The 14,872-nt window shown below is 46.0% G+C and overlaps 1 protein-coding gene across 2 annotated transcripts in view; it reads right to left on the bottom strand.

Annotated features, from left to right (window-relative positions):
- Positions 1-7,644: 7,644 nt before the first annotated feature.
- The window catches only part of POLDIP3 (DNA polymerase delta interacting protein 3), a 21,614-nt gene continuing 14,386 nt past the window's right edge, over positions 7,645-14,872 (bottom strand). For both annotated transcript variants that reach the window (XM_040490647.1, XM_040490646.1), the window contains 3 exons: positions 13,444-13,573; positions 10,982-11,048; positions 7,645-10,021 (listed from right to left, as the gene is read on the bottom strand). In XM_040490647.1, the coding sequence (XP_040346581.1) occupies positions 9,844-10,021; positions 10,982-11,048; positions 13,444-13,573 (375 nt within the window). In that variant the 3' untranslated portion in view covers positions 7,645-9,843. The remainder of the gene's footprint in view (positions 10,022-10,981; positions 11,049-13,443; positions 13,574-14,872) is intronic.

Below are 14,872 nucleotides of genomic sequence, written 5' to 3'. Positions count from 1 at the left end.
GCGCTCGGAGCCCGACCGTTTCCATGACGACGGCGCCGCGTGCGGGCCCGCCCCCTTGGCTCCAGGCCCGCCTTCCCGCCCTAGTAGTACCTTGAGGGCGCAACCTTTGTTTGCTCTGAGTAAAGTCGGCACGTAAACGTGAGAGTAAAGGTCCGGATGAGGATGGACCGCCACCATCCATCCATTCCAGAAATGGCAAAGGAGGCCCCACTCAAGTTGACCGTTTTAACTAACCATTTTTTTTTTTCAACGTTTATTTGTTTTTGGGACAGAGAGAGACAGAGCATGAACGGGGGAGGGGCAGAGAGAGAGGGAGACACAGAATTGGAAACAGGCTCCAGGCTCTGAGCCGTCAGCACAGAGCCCGACGCGGGGCTCGAACTCACAGACTACGCGGGGCTCGAACTCACAGACTGCGAGATCGTGACCTGGCTGAAGTCGGACGCTTAACCGACTGCGCCACCCAGGCGCCCCATTAACTAACCATTTTTTAAGCGTACAATTCAGTGGCATTAAATACGTTCTCATTATTGTGCAAACCGTGTTCAATATCCATCTCCAGAATTTTTTATCCTCCCAAACTGAAACTCTACCCGTGTCCTCCTTCCCCCAGCCCCTGGTAACCACCCCCTCTATTTTCTGTTTCTTTCTTCTTTTTTTTTTTTTTTTTAATGTTTATTTATTTTTGAGACAGAGAGAGACAGAGCATGAACGGGGGAGGGCCAGAGAGAGAGGGAGACACAGAATCTGAAACAGGCTGCAGGCTCTGAGCGGTCAGCACAGAGCCCGACGCGGGGCTCGAACTCACGGACCGCGAGATCAGGACCTGAGCCGAAGTCGGACGCTTCACCGACTGAGCCACCCAGGCGCCCCTCTACTTTCTGTTTCTATGAACTCGACTATTCTAGCTAGGTACCTCATATAAATGGAATCATACAATATGTGTCCTTTTGTGTCTGGCTTATTTCACTTAGCATGTTTTCTTGATTAATCCACGTAGTGGCATGTCTCAGAATTTCCCTTTTTAAGGCTGAATAATATTTCATTGTACCTATATATCATATTTTGCTTATCCATCTGTCTACAGACATTTGGGTTTTTCTACTTTTGACTATTGTGAATAATGTTGCCGTGAAATGTTCTATACAACTTCGTGCAGACATATTTTAATTTCTCTCGGATATATATCTAGGAGTAGAATTTCTCGATCATATGGTAACTCTATGTTTAACTTTTTGAGGAACTTCCAGACTGTTTTCCAAAGGCTGCATCATTTTAAAATCTCACCAGAGGAGCATGAGGTTTCCAGATTCTCCACATCCTCGCCATTATTTGTTATGCCTATATTTTGATCATAGCCATTCTAGGGGATGTAGAGTGACATCTTATTGGTGTGTGTGTGTTTTTTTTTTTAATGTTTATTTTTGAGAGAGAGAGAGAGAGAGAAAGAGCGAGCAGGGGAGGCACAGAGAGAGAGAGGGAGCCAGAGAATCCTAAGCAGGCTCCACGCTGTCAGCATAGAGCCTGACTTGGGGCTCGAACTCACAAAATGTGAGATCCTGACTGACCTGAGCTGAAATCAAGAGTGAGATGCTTAACCAAGCCACCCAGGCACCCCTCTCATTGGGTTTTGATTTAAATTTCCCAAATGATTAGTGATGTTAAGCACCTTTTCATGTGTTCATTGGCCATTTGTGTATCTTTTTTTACTTTGAGAAATGTCTACTCAAAGTCTTTGCTCATGTTTTATTAGGTTATTTGTACTTCCATTGTTGCATTGTAAGAGTTCTTTATCTCTCCTGGATGCAATTACCTCATAAAATACATGAATTGCAAAGATTCTCTCCTATTCTGTGGGTTATCTTTTCACTTTCTTAAAGGTATTCCTTACAGCATGAAAGATTTTAACTTCGATGAAGTTAAACTTTTTTTTGAGAGTATCCGTTGTCTTCACCATTTGTTAAAAAGACTGTTCTTTCCCTGACTGAATTGTCTGGCACCCTTGTTGAAAATTTAATGGACAGATATATGGGGCTTTAATTTTGACTCTCCATTCTATTCCATTGGTCTGTATGTCTATCCTTATGCTAGTATCATAGTGTCTTGATTACTGTAGCTTTATAGTTAAATTTTGAAATCAGGAAGTGTGAGTTCTTCAACTCTCCTCTTTTTCAAGACTGTTTTAGCTACTCAGAATCCCTTTAAATTCTTTCAACAATGCCTTGGAGTTTTCAGAATATGTTTTACGCTTATTTTGTTAAATTTATCCTATTTTGTTTGATTCAATGCTAAGTGGAATTATTTTTCTTAATGTGATTTTTTAAAATGGTATCTCTGTGTGATTTTATTTATTTATTTATTTGAGAGAGAGAGAGCTTGTGCTTAAGTGGGGGGAGGGTCGAGGGAAAGGGAGAGAGAGAATCTTAAGCAGGTGCCACACTCAGTGAAGAGCCCAATGAGGGGCTTGATCTCAAGACTCTGAGATCATGACCTGAGCTGAAATCAAGAGTTGGATGCTTAACCAACGGAGCCACCCAGACACCCCCACCCCATGTTAATAAGATTGTTTACTCGCTCATTTAAAAATTTGAAGTTTATTTATTTTGAGAGAGAGAGAGAGAGTGTGCGTGCACAGGGGAGGGGCACAGAGAAAGAGAGAGAATCCCAAGCAGGCTCCATGCTGTCAGGGCAGAGCCCAATGCAGGGTTTGATCCTACGAATTGTGAGATCATGACCTGAGCCAAAATCAAGAGTCGGACCCTTAACCGACTGAGCCACCCAAGTGCCCCTTAATGTGATTTTAAGATTTTTCATTGTAAGTATATTGATTGATCTCGTATTCTGCAACATTGCTACGTTTGTTAGTTGTAGTAGTCTTTCAATGGATTCCTTAGCATTTTCTGTATAAAGACCACGTCATCTACCAAGAGAGATCATTTTACTTTTGTCTTTCCAATCTGCACGCTTCTCTCTAGAACTCCCCACTCCTCCCTCCCCACCCCCAAACTCCCTGGCTAGAACCTCTAGTGCAGTGTTAAACTGAACTGGTAAAAGCAAAAAAACAAACAAAACAAATAAACAAGCAAACAAACACAAAAAACCACCCCAAAACAACCACAAAAAAGAAGGGGTAAAAGCAGACGCCCTTGTCTCTGGTCTTAGAGGAAACACTTTCAATTTTTAACCCAGGGATTATGGGTTCCGTTGTGACCAAAGAACACACTGTACGATCTCAATTCTTCTCCATCTGTTGAGATTTGTTTTATGGGCCAGGATATGGTCTACCTTGGCATATATCCCATAGTATTTGAAAAGAGTGTGTCTTCTGCTGCTGGGTGGAATAGTCTTTGTTGATTGGATCCTGTTGGTTGATGGTGTTAAGTTCTACATCCTTGCTGATTCTCTGTCTCGTTGTTCTGTTGTTGCAAGGGGTGTTCAAGTCTTCAAGTGTGGACTTGCTATTTTTTCAATACTACCAGATTAGCATCACACGTTTTGCGGCTCTGTGATTTGGTAAATACATATTTCAGATTATATCTTCTTGGTGGGTTGACTCTTTTTCTCACCATATAATGTTCCCCTGTCTCTGGTAACTTTCTTTGCTCTGAAGTCTAATATATCTGATACTTATATAATTGCTTTTGGGGGACTACTTGTATGATATATACTTTTCAATCCTTTTACTTTCAACCTTATATCGTCATATTTGAAGTGAGTCTCTTGCGGGAGCATATAGTTAGGTCATGTTCTTTCATCCACTTCGCCAACCTTTCCATAGATATATTTAGACCATTTACATGTGATACACCGTACTTAGTGATCTCAGTGATCTATGTAATCTCCCATCTTATTTTTTTTCTGCCTTCCTGTGGGTTACTTGAACATTTTTAAAGAAATCCTTTTTATTTTTTTATTTTTAAAAATGTTTATTGGGGCGCCTGGGTGGCTCAGTCGGTTAAGCGTCCAACTTCAGCCCGGGTCACGATCTCGCGGCCCGTGAGTTCGAGCCCCGCGTCAGGCTCTGGGCTGATGGCTTGGAGCCTGGAGCCTGTTTCCGATTCTGTGTCTCCCTCTCTCTGCCCCTCCCCCGTTCATGCTCTGTCTCTCTCTGTCCCAAAAATAAATAAACGTTAAAAAAACAAACAAACAAAATGTTTATTTATTTTTGAGGAGGGAGGGGCAGAGAAGATTGGAGACCCAGAATCCGAAGCGGGCTCCGTGTTCTGAGCTGTCAGCACAGAGCCCGACGTAGGGCTTGAATTCACACACTGTGAGATCATGACCTGAGCCAAAGGTCAGGATGCTTTTAACTGACTGAGCCACCCAGGCGCCCCAATCCTTTTTACTTATTATTTATTACATATTTACATCTGTAGTGTTTTGGTTGTATTATCTTTTTTGAGTGGTTGTTCTAAGAATCTCATCATATATACTGGTTACCACAGTATATTTTTGTTGACATTTTACCATTTTAAGTGTAGAAACCTCTCTATTCCCCTCTCGCCTTCCCCTGTTTATAAAGTAATTGCCTTAAATATTTCCTCTATGTACATTTCCTCTATGTACATCAATATTATAATTTTGGTTTCAACCATTAACCACAATTTAGAAAACTCATGGGAAAGATATTTTTATTTACCCATAGTTTTACTATCTCTGTTGTTCTAACTTCCTTTCTAGAGAGACAAAGTTTCCTTCTTTTACTTTTTAGTTTTTAATTTTTAATTTTATTTTTAATATTTACTTTGAGAGGAGGGCACAGAGAGAGAGAGAGAGAGAGAGAGAGAGGCAGAGAGGGAGGGAGAGAAAGAGAATCTCAAGCAGGCTCTGCACTGTCAGCGTAGAACCCGGCGCAGGTCTTGAACTCACGAACTGTGAGATTGTGACCTGAGCGGAAATCAAGTTGGACACTCAACTGACTGAGCCACCCAGGCCCTCTTCCTTTTTTAGTTTTTCCTTTAAGTTTAGAGAAATTTAAAGCCATTATTTTAGGGTAGGTCTGCAGGCAACCAATTCCCCTAGTTTCCCTTCATCCGAGAATGTCTAAGTTCCCCCTAATCCCTGAGATTTTTCTTTGCTGGACACAGAATTCTCAGTTGACACTTTTCTTTCACTATGTGAAAGATACACCACATTCTTCTCATCTCACGGTTTTTGGTGAGAAACCTGTCACTCACATTGTTCTTCCATTCTAGGTAAGGTGTCATTTTTCTTTTGCTGCTTTAAAAATGTTTGGCTTTGGCTTTTCAGAAGTTTGGCTATGATGAGTCTTGGTGTTCATTTCTTTAGACTTCCTTTGAGATTTTCAGAGCGTCTTGAATCTATAGGTTTAAATCTTTCGCCATTTCTGGGGTGTATACGGTTATTTTTTCAACTACTTTTTCAGCCCCGATTTTTCTTCTCTCCTTCTGGTACTGATGATGACACAGATTTTAGATTTTTTGTTATAGTACCATAGGTCCATTGTGCCCCCACCATCTTTAAGTATATTTCCTCTCTGTTCAGAGTTCAGATTTGGTCATTTCTATTGTTTTATCTTCAAGTTCAAGGATTCTTTCTCCTCCCATTGCTTCTTTTTTAGTAATTACACTTTTCAGCTCTAAACGATTTCGATTTTCTTTGCTGACCGATTTTTTTTTCATTTATTTCAAGTGTGTTCACAATTACTTGTTGACACTTTCATGACGGCTGCTTTTGAATCTTTGCCAGAGAATTCTAACATCTGTCATCTCAGTGTTGTCCTTTCCCCTTTGAGATTCTCCTGACCTTTTCTAGGAGTGAGTTTTGACTGAAACATGGACACTTGGGGTTGCTACGAAGACTGAATCCCATTTCATCTTGTTAACGGCACACCCCCTCCGATAGGGATGGAAAGGCACCACTTAATTACTGCCAGGTTCAGGTTCCTTGCTTGATGTCTGCTGATGCCCAGGGTGGGAGCGCCTCCCAGTTGCTACTTTGTGGGGTGAGTCCCATCATCCATTACACCTCTGCTTACAACACCCTGGTTGGGAGGGGCCTCATTTCTCAGGTGGCCTCCCGTGACACCGACTGCAAGTTCCAGCTCCCTGCCTGGCCTCTGATACCACTCCAACAGGAATTTTGGGGTGTCCCCAGTACAGCCTAGCTAGGAGAGAAGCCTAGGTTCCCAGTTTGGCGTATGTTGGCAAAGTCAGGGTGGTTTCTTCTGTGGTTTGGCTGGAGTTTTTAGTCTTGCTAAGCCATCCCTATTCTGGCCCTTATTTGGGCTTTTGTCTGCTTCTCCAGCACTGGCCGGGAGATGTGAAGCAAAAAGAAATCCATGGAACTCGGTGCAGGTAATCTGCTTTCTCTCCACCTCTCAGGCTTATGCTTGTTTTATAGAAAATTTCCAGGGCTGGGGTGCCTGGGTGGCTCAGTCGGTTAAGCGTCCGACTTTGGCTCAGGTCACGCTCTCGCAGTCCGTGAGTTCGAGCCCCGCGTCGGGCTCTGGGCTGATGGCTCAGGGCCTGCAGCCTGCTTCCAATTGTGTCTCCCTCTCTCTCTGCCCCTCCCCCATTCGTGCTCTGTCTCGGTCTCAAAAATAAACGTTAAAAAAAAAATAAAATAAAATTTCCAGGGCTGTATTTAGTGGAAAGGATAAAGGTAAGTTTTCCATCCCACCTTTCCAGAAGAGGAGCTGTTCCACTTTTAATACCATAATAAAACCATGTGAAAATGTACAACGGTACAGCCACTGTGGTAACTGAAATAGCAGTTCCTTAAATTACAAATAGAATTACCACGTGATTCAGCAATTCCACTTCTGGGTATGGACCCCAAAATTGAAAGTAGGGTCTTTGTATTCCCATGTCCACAGCAACATTCTTCGCGATAGCTACAAAATGGAAGCAATCCAGCTGTCGGTCCACAGATGAGTAAGAAAAATGTGGTATAACGCGTACCATGTAGGATTCGTCAATTTAAAAAGAAAATTCTGATGTATGCTACCTGGAAGAAGCTTGAGGACATCTTGCTAAATGAAATAAGCCAGTCACACTGCAGGATTCTACCTATGCGAGTAGTCAGAATCTCGGAAAATATACTAATACTTGCCAGGGTTTGGGGGGGGGGGGGCGGGGAACGGGCAGTTGCTGTTTCATGTGAGTAGCGTTTCAGTTCTACGAGAGGAAGAGTTATGGGGAGGATGGTGGTGACAGGTGCACAATGTGAATGTATCTACCACCACGGAAGCACACGCTCACACATGGTTAAGATGGTAAATCTTATGTGTATTTTACCACACACACACACAAACCATCAACGAATTACTTTCTTTCTAATGCGTAATTGGTCTAAGGTCAATTTCGCCGATGAGCTGAACTTCAAACCAAGGCCAAATTCGGGCTCTCTTGTTCGCCATGAACAGACCTGATTCTACGTTAGGGCTGACGATGCCGGATACCCAGCGAGGCATTTCAGGCCCAGGATGTACTGAGGCACCGTGCCTGGTGCGTCACAGACTCAGGCTCACGTCCCAGGCTGAGGAAACTGGGGTTCGGCAAGTCCCGTGAGGAGCTGCGCAAGGTCATAGCTGGTGAGGAGTAAAGCAGAGGCCGATTCCTGTTTTCTAGAGCCAAGTCCCACAAGGCCACTCATAATCTTTTAAGAAAGGACAGCTCAAAGGTAGGAATAACAAATATTTATTCAGAAATGGGTAAGTAACATACAGTCTCCTCTATCCCTTAATGTCTCTTCCTCTCCTTCTGAACAAGAGATACACGTGAGGAATGTGGAGGGGTGGGAGGTGGAGGGACACAAGGATTGGCCCATCACCTTCTCTTCCATTTCCCATGACGACACCCTACGAAGCAGGGGAGGCCAACAGGCTCCACCCTGCGAAGGACCACACGGCCGTCCGGAGGACAGGGCCCAGATGGCCAAGAGGCTGCAGCTGGGCTCCGTGAACTCTGTGATCACCGGAGCACCTGGCCCGGAATTGGCGGGGGTGGTGGGGGGGGGGGGGCGCGGGTGAAGCCATATGCAGGCAGGCGATTTACCATCCCTACTTGAAGCAGAGTCCAAGGAGTGATCCGACCGTCCGCAGTACCTGAAAAACCAGGTCCTACTGCCTTGTGGGTGCTCTCATGGATCAAGAAGGGGAAAGTGTAGGAGGAATGTCTTCCAGCTGCTGAGGAGAACTAAGTTTGCACCCGTGCAAAGTGGGGAGAAGGGAAGAAAGGAACAAAAGCAGCATCCTTTAGAGAGCTGGAAGCTGGGGCACCGTCAGGTACATTCCTTGGACTCCTAAGGCCCAAGGGACCTCAGAGCTGGAGGGCTGCACAGTGTTCACAGCCCGAGTCCTTCCCGCTTACCGACAGAACTCTGGAAACGTGAGTTTCCAGATTCTTCTTCACTGGGCTGGCCCCAAGCAGGCCATGAAAGACTCTTCAGTGTCTCGGGTCCCCTTTACTTCCTAGACTTGTGCCTTTCACGGCACTCGCTACGGATTCTGTAGCGCTCCAGAGCCCTGCTGCCCAGCTCGCTCCAGCTCTGCCAGCCCGGATTCCCTCAAAGTCCCAACAAAGCAGCAGCGGAGACGGAGAATGCCCCTGGAGCCATGCTGTCCTGGTATTCAGGGGCTGCCCCTGGGGGCTACGGTTCTGCCCCAACTGCCTGGAACCACGCTGAGGGAACAACCTACCAGCTTGCCTGGAAGGGCTGCTCGGCTCTCTCAACACCCCCCACCCCCCGCCACCAAGGCCACCCACCACTCCTGTGCCCTTTACTGCCAAGGCAGGAAAAGACCCCTCTGGTCACGAATGGATGGGTCACTCCCAACAGTGGGAACAGTGCCCCTTGGTGGTGGCTGGATCTGTGCCTCTCTCCGCATCCCCACTGTCCTGTAGGCATCTGAGGCCAGAAAAAGCCAGGAGCAAGACATTACTCCCATTCACATAATCCCCCAGACCCTCAGTGTCACAGAACAGTAACAGCCAGACCTTTATATAAAAAAACAAGACAAACCCAACCAGTGGAGAGCTGGCGTTTGCACCCAAGCCTTGCACCCAAGGTATGAAGAGGGCCGTGCCAGGTGCGCACTGGGAAGGTGGCCAGCCCCTGCCCGCAACGGTACTGAGAAGGCTGCGAGCTGGGGCGGGGCACTAGGCTTAACCCAAAGAATGGGAACCGTGAACTGGAGAAGTCACCAAGTCACCCGAGACGGCACAGGCCCTCGAAGCCAAGGGCCGGGAAGGCTCTTCCTAGTGGCGCAGCAGCACCCCCTGCCGCCCCTGCCGCGTGGCCCCTCCCGACCACGCGGGTCTAGAGCCAGTCGCGGTGAGAGCACCCAGGCCGCCTGCAGTGATCAGGCAGGTGAGCGGCCCAGCTCCGGAGCGGACCTGGCTTCCGCTAGGATGGCAGGGGCGCCCTTCCTCACTCCGCTTGAAAGTTTAAAAACAAGAAAGGGGAGGCAACTCCTCACCTCCTGGAGAAAAAAAGTGTCCTTCAAAGAGGCCCTTCCCTGCACTGCATGGGGCCACACGAAAGCCACCCAGAGAATTTAGGGTATCATTTTCAGACAAGGAATCAGTTCAAATTAGGGGCTCAAATTAGGGGTAGAGACGCTCTGAGCCACACAAGCCTACCCTGGTGATGAGGTGGAGGGAGAAGAGACAGACTACAGGAAACATTAACGCACAGAGGAGCACAGGGTAGAACACAACACAGACAGGTGGGTTCCGTCCAGCGAGGAAGCTCTCTACCCCTGGCGACCCTTCCCACGCTCAGGGGCCTCCAGTCCGACGGCCCATTGGTCACAAGCTTCGCTTTAGGAAACAGAGCCACCCTCCTCTGCCCCTGCTTCTGGCTGCCTCACTCCCCTGCTCAGAGTTTGATTTTGAATTCTGTGGGCTGTGTAGTCACAGAGGCCCCTGAGGACTTGAAGAGCGCTTTCAGGATGGTGTCAGGGTCCACTTCGGCAGGAGGGTTGGAGGAGGCAGTAGAATTCACCCTGCGAGGCAACTCACTCTCCTTTTTCACTGAGGGGCTGTCACTCAGCCGTCTGTGGAGAGCAGAGAAGCGTCAAAATCCTTGTCAGTTCTCCCTCGGATGGGGAGGGAACCCACCATTTACCAAGCAGGTTACGAAAGCTGGGCGCCGAACATAACGCTCTCCACACCCCTTGATCTCATTACATTCTGTAGCCTGTTGTGATCAGGGGTTTTAGGTTTAGGAAACACTCCGTATGTCCTTGAGGGGTGGTCACACACGTCAGCTTAGTATGGATTTGGAGAAGTCTTGAAGTACAGAAACTGAATTCACTCCGTTTAGCGCAATGGTTCCCAAACTTATTAGGTCATTAAAACCCTCATTTTTCAGAATACAACTTATTCCTGGAATACAGCTTTAAAAACTTGTCCAAATCACACAATTCAATATCTAAGGTTCAAATCCTGGTCCTTCTAAATTTCAACGTCCGTCTGCCTGCCCCACCGACCTTGGCAAATCTAATATCCTCCTGAGGTTTTTGTCTCCTCATCTATAAAAGATATCCTGCCAGGCTACATTTTATGCATCTCAGGCTCTGAAAAATCTTCAGTCCTGGGCCAGACATGTATGTGCAGGTGTAAAAAAAAAAAAACAGGGCTGGCACCGGGTATGTCTCCATCAGGGTCAATGACAAGGAGGTGGGAGTTTTCCAATCACCTGGGTGGTGCACACAGCTGTACAAAGGACACAAGTGGCCTGCTCTCCACTTCCTTCTGAGGTATTTCTAAATTATAAAGCTGAGGACAAGGTCTTAACGCTAGCTCGTGGGGTCAACCCCTGCGGAAATGACAAGACGTCTCACTTTGTACAAAATTCAGCACTCCGACTGACCACGTGCCAGCAGAGTGGAGGAAACGGAACAGAGGAAAGCGGTTCTGCAGGCAAGTTACCCCGAGGAGAGGAGACAATCACACAGAGTAAACAAGGAGATAAGCTCCACTCTGTCCCCAGCACCACTGCCTTTGGAACTTACAGCAGAATGGGCTGGTCTGAGGTGATAACGTTCCCATTCATGTGAAGGTTGCACTTCATTGGTTGTCCTGAAAAAGAGCAAAAAAGAGAAAGCTCTGCCATGAGATGTCGGCCTAGGACAAAAGGCCAAGGGCTGTGACCTCTGCACCCACCACTGGCAGCTCTGGCTCCGTGACCGTGACCGTGACCATGACTGGGGATGGAGCGGCCAGGCTTTGGGGATCCCAGGCTGAGGGCTATGAAACCTCAGCAATGACAGCACCAAAATGCAAAGTGGCCAACATTCCTTGCTTCTAGCAGAAGATGAGAACCGAAAGGAAGGGAGACACTGAACTCTGTGACGCAGTCTAGACTTCTTTGTGAAGCAGTAAAGGAAAATGTTTACCTGACGAAACTAAGTGAAAAAAAGAATTCAAAAGTGAATATACACACTTCTACTTCGTCTATGAAGGATTAACTGTGACAAGTACTGCGCTGCTACTTTGCACGCTATGTGACTAGCACTGCAGTAACAGCACAAGAAAGGGGGGAAGAAGGAATACAGCTGAGTAGGAGTAACACTTTTATATCTCACTAGAATTCGGTATTTATCTGAAATAGACTGAGAAGTTACAACAAACACTATAAACCCTTGAGCAGTAAGATAGTGACTCAAAAAATATGGTGAAAAAAATTTTAAAGGAACTAAAATACCACACTAGAACATATTCATATAATGTTAAAAAAAAAAAAAAAAAAAAAAACCCAAAAAAATTGCAAATGGATTAATAATCCAATCAAAAGGCAGGGACGGTCAGACCGGATTAAAAAAAAAAAAAAGAATTCAACAATATGCTACCTATAGGAGACAGACCTTAGATTCAAAGATACAAAAAGGTTGAAAGTAAAAGGATGGAAATAAACATATTCCCCAAATAGCAACCCTAGGAAGCTGAAGTGGCTATTCTAATATAAGACAAAACAGACTTTAGAACAAAAAATGTTATCTAGAGACAAATAGGAACATTTTGTAATGATAAAAGGTCAATTCACCAGGAAGAAAACCATTATAAACATAAATGCAACTAACAGACCTTCAAATACACAAAGCAAAACCAGCAGAATTTAAATAAGTGAACAATATAGCTGAAGATTTCAATACTTTACTTTCATTAATAGATACAAAAACCAGGCAGAAGACCAAAAAGGAAACAGAAGATTATAAGTCACCTAGACCTAAGAGACATCTACCAGCAGCAAAGCACATATTCTCCTTGAACACTTATGGAACAGAGGAAATTTGGCTAATTCACAAATATATGAAAATTAAACAAAACAGTTCTAAATAACCAACAGGTCAAAGAAGAAATCACAAGGGAATTCAGAAACTACTCAAAGGTGAATGAAAATAAAGACACAATATACGAAAATATATGGGATGTAGCTAAGGCCCTGCTTAGAGGAAAACATACACCTGTAAATGCATTCATTGAATACAAGAGTGAAAAGACAACCTACAGAATGGGAGAAACTATTGGCAAATCACTTATCTGATAAGAGACATATTAAAAATATATAAAGAATTCTTTTAGGGGTGCCTGGGTGGCGCGGTTGGTTAAGCATCTGACTCCTGATTTCAGGTCAGGTCGTGATCTCACGGCTCACGAGATCAAGCTCCGCACTGGGCTCCGTGTTGACAGCGCAGAGCCTGCTTGGGATTGTCTCTCTCTACCCCTCTATCCCCACCCTCTCAAAATAAAGAAACAAACATTAAAAAAAAAAAAAATTATTTTAAACTCAAGAAGTACGCAAACAGCCCAAATAATACATTTCTCTAAGATATACAAATGGTGAATATGCACATGAAAAGACACTCAACATCATTCACCATCAGGGAAACGCAAGTCAAAACCCCACCAGCTGTCTATTAGTCTCTGCATCGATGTACGCAGTAAATACACAAATTATTCAATAAACACAGAAAGAACAGAACAGTGGAGAAAAGTGGCATGGCAGACAGAGTTTCTCTCTACAGGCTAACCCGAGATAAACAATGTGACTCTGAACTCAGTAAAATCAGTAGCTTACTCCCTAGAAGCAGAGCTCACCCAGGTGCTAACAGTTAGACAAGGCTTCAGGCCTTTTAGGAACCTGTTTCCTAGCAGTAATCAGACCAACATCTGGAAGGAGGAGGCTAGGACTCTTGGCTTCCCCGGCAAGACCTCTTAAGAGAACTATCCATGGAGAAATGGCATTTCTCTGCTTGCTAGAGTTATGTAGTAGAGCTGGAGGAAAACCTGTAAAACAGGCAGCCCAGGGTACTGCACGTCCCTATGTTCTTGGTGCAGAGGAAATCCCAGAGGGATGAACGAACCAGGAGCCCCTCCCCGCCCCCCATCTCAGAGGAAGGCCTACTCTGATGGCCTGCTGCTTGATAGCAACGAGCAGCAGGACGGTAAGGTGGCTGCTTTCTCCCGGACTCACCATCCAAACACCTGTTGTTATACTTCTTATATGCCGTAATGGCATCATCCTTCTTCACGAAGACCACCTCTGCTACCCCAGGATGGACCAGCCGAGCCCTTTTGAGGGCTCCACACACACAGAAAAGCTCCTGCAAAGAACAAGAGGGGTTAGCAGCATCATAGGAGAATTTGGGGCCGTTATACTGCCTGCCTGCCGTTCACACACTCCAGGGGGCTCTGGGTAGACTGGTGGCTACACTCCAGTTGAATATGCCCAATGCCCAGGATTTCAGGGAGGTGCCATTTTAGGTGCCTCTCACTGTGGGACCAGATGAGGGGACAAGCTGAGCTGGCAGCAAGAAATGGGTCTGGGCTTATAAACCTTGGAGTCCCTCTGCCCCCACCAGGGCATCCCAAAGTCCTGCTTCGGCATCCACTGTCTCAACAGAATTTCTCTGAGAGCTCTGTCACGAAAAGGAACATGTAGGCTCATCACAGGTAGTGGTTGCTGTCACCTGGGAATGTGCAAGTTACTTCTCTGACAATGAGTTTTCTCTTCTGGGGGAAAAAGAAAAAAAAAAAGGAAGGTCTCACCTACTTCCCAGGGCTGCTGAAAGCCCAAGTGAAGTCATTTTTCAGGGCAGTGCTTTGTACACGTGTCACTGCCAGCACCATGTCCTCTGACGCCTCATCGTGTCTTGCAGAGCAGGAGGTGAGGCCAGAGAGGGAACATGGAAATGGCCCACGGAGGCCGACTCCCACCCATGCCGTTTCTGCACTAGTAACTCCCTTCACAAGGTTGTTATGAGGACAAAAAGGCTTACAAAAAAGTCACAGAATGATTTGGTTTATTTTATTTAAAAAATTTTTTTAAAAATGTTTATTTATTTTTGAGACAGAAGGAGACAGAGCGTGAACAGGGGAGGGGCAGAGAGAGAGGGAGACACAGAATCCGAAGCAGGCCCCAGGCTCCGAGCCGTCAGCACAGAGCCCGATGCGGGGCTCGAACCCACGAACCATGAGATCGTGACCTGAGCCGAAGTCGACGCTTAACCGACCGAGCCACCCAGGCACCCCAAGGAATGATTTGTTTTTAATGATAAAGTGGAAAATGTTAAATTCCAAAACCAAAATGTGGAACTGAATACTAAGTGTGATCCCAACTTCATTACTGCTGTTCTCCACACGTTACCTGTGTCGGTAAAGACGGGAGGGTGGCTACTACCAGCAGTTTACTCTGCGTGGTGGTGAGCACAGGCAGTCAGTTTCCACAACCCTGCATACAAAGTACCTGCCACCTAGTAAGTGCTCAATAGGGGCGCCTGGGTGGCTCTGTCGGTTAGGCATCTGGCTCTTGATTTCAGCTCAGGTCACTATCTCATGGTCCTGGGATGGAGCCCCGTGTCAGGCTCTGTGCTGACAATGCGGAGCCTGCTCTGGATTGGGGG

Source organism: Herpailurus yagouaroundi, unplaced genomic scaffold (assembly GCF_014898765.1).
Source record: "Herpailurus yagouaroundi ecotype Mexico unplaced genomic scaffold, PumYag 182, whole genome shotgun sequence".
NCBI classification, from domain to species: domain Eukaryota; kingdom Metazoa; phylum Chordata; class Mammalia; order Carnivora; family Felidae; genus Herpailurus; species Herpailurus yagouaroundi.
The sequence above is the reverse complement of the archived record's forward strand: the minus strand, read 5'-3'. Positions and strand labels throughout refer to the sequence as shown.